The sequence below is a fragment of the Elaeis guineensis genome, chromosome 1 (genome assembly GCF_000442705.2).
Source record: "Elaeis guineensis isolate ETL-2024a chromosome 1, EG11, whole genome shotgun sequence".
Classification (NCBI taxonomy): domain Eukaryota; kingdom Viridiplantae; phylum Streptophyta; class Magnoliopsida; order Arecales; family Arecaceae; genus Elaeis; species Elaeis guineensis.
This window is the reverse complement of record NC_025993.2, coordinates 130,678,930-130,683,653: the sequence shown is the minus strand read 5'-3', so window position 1 is coordinate 130,683,653 and position 4,724 is coordinate 130,678,930. Positions and strand designations below refer to the sequence as shown.

Below are 4,724 nucleotides of genomic sequence, written 5' to 3'. Positions count from 1 at the left end.
CAGTGTCTCCACACTCTTTGGTTAAGAGGACAACCAATCCATATGGCCTACAGCGACCTATGCTCGATAGAAGCTGTCGTCCTTATTAACAGCCTATCATTTGGTCGTGAACTGTTTTAAGGACTAATCGATAAATCCTCTCTTTATCGAATCTAAATAGTCCTAAGGACTTCATTATAACAACGGAGTTAATTAAAAGATAAAAGCTTATGATGAAAATATCAAATATATTTTATTTATTAACAAATCAATTACAATACTTGGTTGCTCAACCGTCAACAACTTGACGATTGACTTTTTGGGACATATTTCCCAACACGAAAGCTCCACTACATGCTTGTCTAAGATAGATTTCGCACGCCAATGGGAAATTCTCACACCACCTTCGGCGATGGAAATCAAGTTGCTGATTGGCTTGCAAATTTCAGAACTTCTATATAAGGTCTGATCGGTTGCCCCGGCCCTTTCTAGATGCCTTTTTTGCCAAGGTTGTCTTCTTCCATCATATCTATTTGGGCATCGGTCAGAACTAGATGGTTTAACAAACATCTTCACTGTTTTCACAATATCAAGCTTTTGTTACGTTGCATGATGGCACAATCCACTGTTCTCCTTGTCTCAATTCTAATGGCAAACTAAAATACAATGACATATTGGATAACTCCGTGGGAAAGTATTTGTTCAAGCCATAAAAGCACTATTAACAGCCGCTGCAAGGTTAGCCATCCACAACACTCACTAAAGTCTTAACCTGTTCTGCTCCAGAATCCTTCCACCATAATACCAGAAACAGAGGAAGAAATAAGAGGCTCAGCATAAAATCCTTGGTTGTAAATTCTGTTTACAGTGGAAGCAGGTCTGGTCCTCAAATTATTTGCACATACGATAGAACTCTATACAACAACAACAACAACAACATTGTCTGACTATTGTTGCACCAATTCAGGTATGAGCCTCATCAAAAAGGAAAGCTCGCGCTGCGAGAACTCTGGCTTTGTTGCCTCCTTCGCCTTCCCCTTCCCCTTCCCCTTCCTCACTGAATTAGACATGCTTTCATCTCCTATCTTCTCCGGGTTAATGAAATCTGAAACAGCTTCAGTGATCTCTTGAACCAAGTCAACAATAACACCATTAATTCCCATCAGATGCTGCATATATACTGCCTCTGGAACATTACTGCACACAAACAAAATCGGATTAGTGACACCAAACTAGCAAAACCCAACATTTTTCTCCATCAAAGTAACATTAATAAATGCTTACTTTAGTTGACCATAAGTCAAGAGGGCCAGATTGGATTCTTTTATTCTAGGAATCAAGGATGGATTTCTAAAGATGGCTTTAACTTCAGACACTATCCCTTGCAGGCCACCTGCCAAGCACAACTTAATGGCCTCATCCAAAGAATTCCTCCTCACATCAGTGTAGATCTCTGATCCACCATTTGTAAGGAAAAACACCTGTTTGAAAATTCATGAAATCAAAATGTCAATTACTGAACTCAAGTGCTTTTAGTGCTAATTATAAGTTAGGAGGAACGGAAGCTTTGCTTACAGGGTAAGTGCCCTGCAATTTCCTAATTAATTGTGCTGCATCAGGTTGGAAGCTAGAGAAGATTATTGGTCTCTCCTTTGCATACTTGTAGACCACCTGCCAATAATAACATATTAAGATTAAGAAGAACCATCTTGACAAAAATAAATTTAAAAAAAAAATTAAGAAGAAATAAATTTGATTAGAAGCTCATAGGGATGAAATGTGCATACCTGTAAAATTAGTTGGAGAATGTGAGCGAGCTGTTCTTCTTGGTAGACAAGATTGTCATCAAATTTCAACTCAATGTTGAATCCAAGATGGGAATCAACCCTCTGAAATACTTCTTCCAACGTGCAGAGAGGGTCATCCACTTCCACATTCCAACTGAACACCCTCCCATCCTTGGTCTTTCTGAGTAATGGTTTTCCCACATTACCAGACTCTCTCTGAGGCCCATAAGAGAGGAATTCATCCAAGGTAAGATCAGTCACACGCTTCTCATAGATATTTCCCTGGATGATCAGAAGCCATAAAATTAATTAATTAACAGAATAGAATAAGAACCAATACTTAAAAGCGATTAAGAAAAAACAAAAAAGAAAAGTAAAGAGAGAGGATCTTACATCCTCTTCGGTGAGTATAAAGTTGTCGTGGAAGATAATCGGGCAATCATCTTTCGTCACCTACAAAAATCACATGGTTCTCTTCTAAGGTTCTTCGGGAACCCAATATTTTTTAAGAAAAGAAAAAGAGAAGACCCACAAAGATAAAGAAATCAGTGCCTTGATTTGGTGTGATGTAAAAATGGGCGAATAAAAGCAAATAAAAAAAAAAGTACAAGGTAAGGAAAATAATAATGTTACGACTATGGGGCAATGCTCATTCTCTCTCCCTCGCTCTCTCTTTCACACACAATGAAACCTCCTCAAACGTTTCCACGGCAACAAGTTGATGCATTTTCCCCAGGACTAGGGTGCCCCCATTAGTCTATTACAATCTAAAATAATCCAACAAGTGATCAACAGCAGCAGAAGAAACAGAAAAAAAAAAAATCTAGATGGAAAAATTATAGAAGATCTAACTATAGCAGTCTCAACTTGTTGGGAGAACCCAAAAAAAAAAAAAAACCGAATACTCGACGACAAGGCTCACGTCAAGCATGCCATTCGATCACAACCATCCAATCAAATTCTATTTTTTTCGAAAAGACATCCATGTCTATGATGATAAAAATTATAGATTATATGGTGAAAATCTAGATTACACTTTTTAATTTTTAAAATATATTTTTTACTTTTTTTATTTTTATTATTGAAAAATATAAAAAAATAAAAAATATGTTGAGTAATTACGTTGCTATAAAGCAAAAAGCAACGTTTGGAGATAACAGATGAAGAGCTTGATGAGAGAGAAGAGCTCGATGAGAGAGAAGATTCGAGAAGAGAGGGAGAAGAAGTGGGAAGGTGAAAAATTTCACGAGGGAGAAAGATTCGGGTTCTTCACTTTTTGGTTTAACGTTTTAGACGTGGAGAAGTAAAAAAAATAAAAAAATAAATTTTAGAAAATAAAAAATTTTATTTTATATATAAAATAATTATTTTAATTTTTTTATTTTTAATTTTTAATTTTTAATTTTTATGATATTATCAAATATTATTTTTTAATTTTTATTTTTAAAAATTAAAAAATAAAAAAATATTTTTTTAATAACTAATCAAACGCATGGTAACTCTCAATAACTTTGCTCGAAGAAATAACCATGAAATTTTTTTGTCCCCAATCTTGACCTCACGTGGTCAGTCCTCGTCTCGACAAAAACCTAATTCAAGCGGCGAAAGAAGCTTTTCCGGCCCCGATTAGATACAGCTGTCACGCTGTTCCAACGGCAACCCAGCACATCGACCTTATCTCCGTGGACAGCTAAGTTTTTATTTATTTTTTTTTTTTTTAATGGAAACGAGGACAGCTAAGCTACCATAGAAACATCTGTGGCCCAAAACGGAGAAATTATCGCATCACATGTAAGACGACTCGAGACACAGCCGCGTCACCGCATTAAACCGCTCATTCACGATACGCGAGGAGTCCGCGGCGAACCCACGCGTCACGCGGCTGTCCGCTCAGAAACTAACGCCGGCGAAGAGGAAGATAGGAGAATTAACGGGAAAAGGATGACGGCGTATGTTTATACCTGGACATCGAACTCGACGAAGTCGACGGGGAAACGGCCGGCGAGGTTGAAGGACAGGATGGAGTTCTCTTTAATCTCCTTCATCCGGCGGTCCGGAGAAGCCAAAGCGTTCATCCCCTTCCCCCGGTGCCCGATGACGACGAACTTCGCCGGCTTGAACGCCGACTTCACCTCCTCCGTCCCTGTTACATCCAATGCTTCAGCTAAATCCCACCCAAAATCCAATGTATCCAATTTCTCAAAACAATCAACAAAGATATCAGACAAAGAAAAGATGAATCTTTCTCTCTCTTTTTGTGGTACCTTTGGGTAGACGGGATGACGAGAGGGCGAGGGTGGGGCCCTCGGGGACCTGGTCGAGATTGGGGACGTCGGAGACGTGAACGGCCTTGAGTGCCATTGGTGTTATAAAATTTGGATCAGAGGGTTTGGTTTTGGGGGATTTGTTGGTGGAGTCGACGACGATTCGAGAGTGGACGAAAGGATTTAATTTAAAGGGGAGCGAAGGAAAGGAGGGAAGGAATATTCACGATAACGTCAAGGAATGGAGGGTTTATGCCGTGAGATATTTGGTGGAACCAGAAGGATAGCTCGGGTTCCGAAAGCTAACTCTTGGGAGACGTTGGACCGGATTATTATCGTTTGGTTATACTGTTAGGGTGGGGATAACGGAGGAGGGATGAGGGACGCCGGAATAAAGATTTGGAGGTGGCAAGGGCTATTTATAATGGTTATGGCCAGGGAAGAGGAGGACCTCCTCAAAGGTTCTATCCTTCCCACGCGTCGAAGAGGGGAGGAAGGTGGGAGGAAGGTGGTGGTGGGATGGAATATGCCGTTGAAGTATTCTATCCTTCTCTCCAATCTGTTGACACGTCAAATCTACGTGCCCACGAGGGACTCGGCGTTCTTGCTAATTTTGGAGGAAAGGAAGACGGTCGTATTAAGAGATTTTTGGAAGACTAATTTATTTTATTTTAATTTTTGAAATATATAATTT

At 39.4% G+C, this 4,724-nt stretch overlaps 1 protein-coding gene across 1 annotated transcript; it reads right to left on the bottom strand.

Annotated features, from left to right (window-relative positions):
• Positions 1-810: 810 nt before the first annotated feature.
• LOC105034279 (glycerophosphodiester phosphodiesterase GDPD1, chloroplastic) lies at positions 811-4,442 on the bottom strand. The gene is made up of 7 exons (XM_073261985.1): positions 4,031-4,442; positions 3,728-3,909; positions 2,160-2,219; positions 1,767-2,048; positions 1,555-1,650; positions 1,264-1,460; positions 811-1,176 (listed from the first exon to the last, which is right to left on the bottom strand). Exons 1-7 carry the CDS (start codon positions 4,125-4,127, stop codon positions 927-929), a joined length of 1,164 nt encoding a protein of 387 aa, XP_073118086.1. The 5' UTR covers positions 4,128-4,442; the 3' UTR covers positions 811-926.
• Between the last annotated feature and the right edge of the window lie 282 nt (positions 4,443-4,724).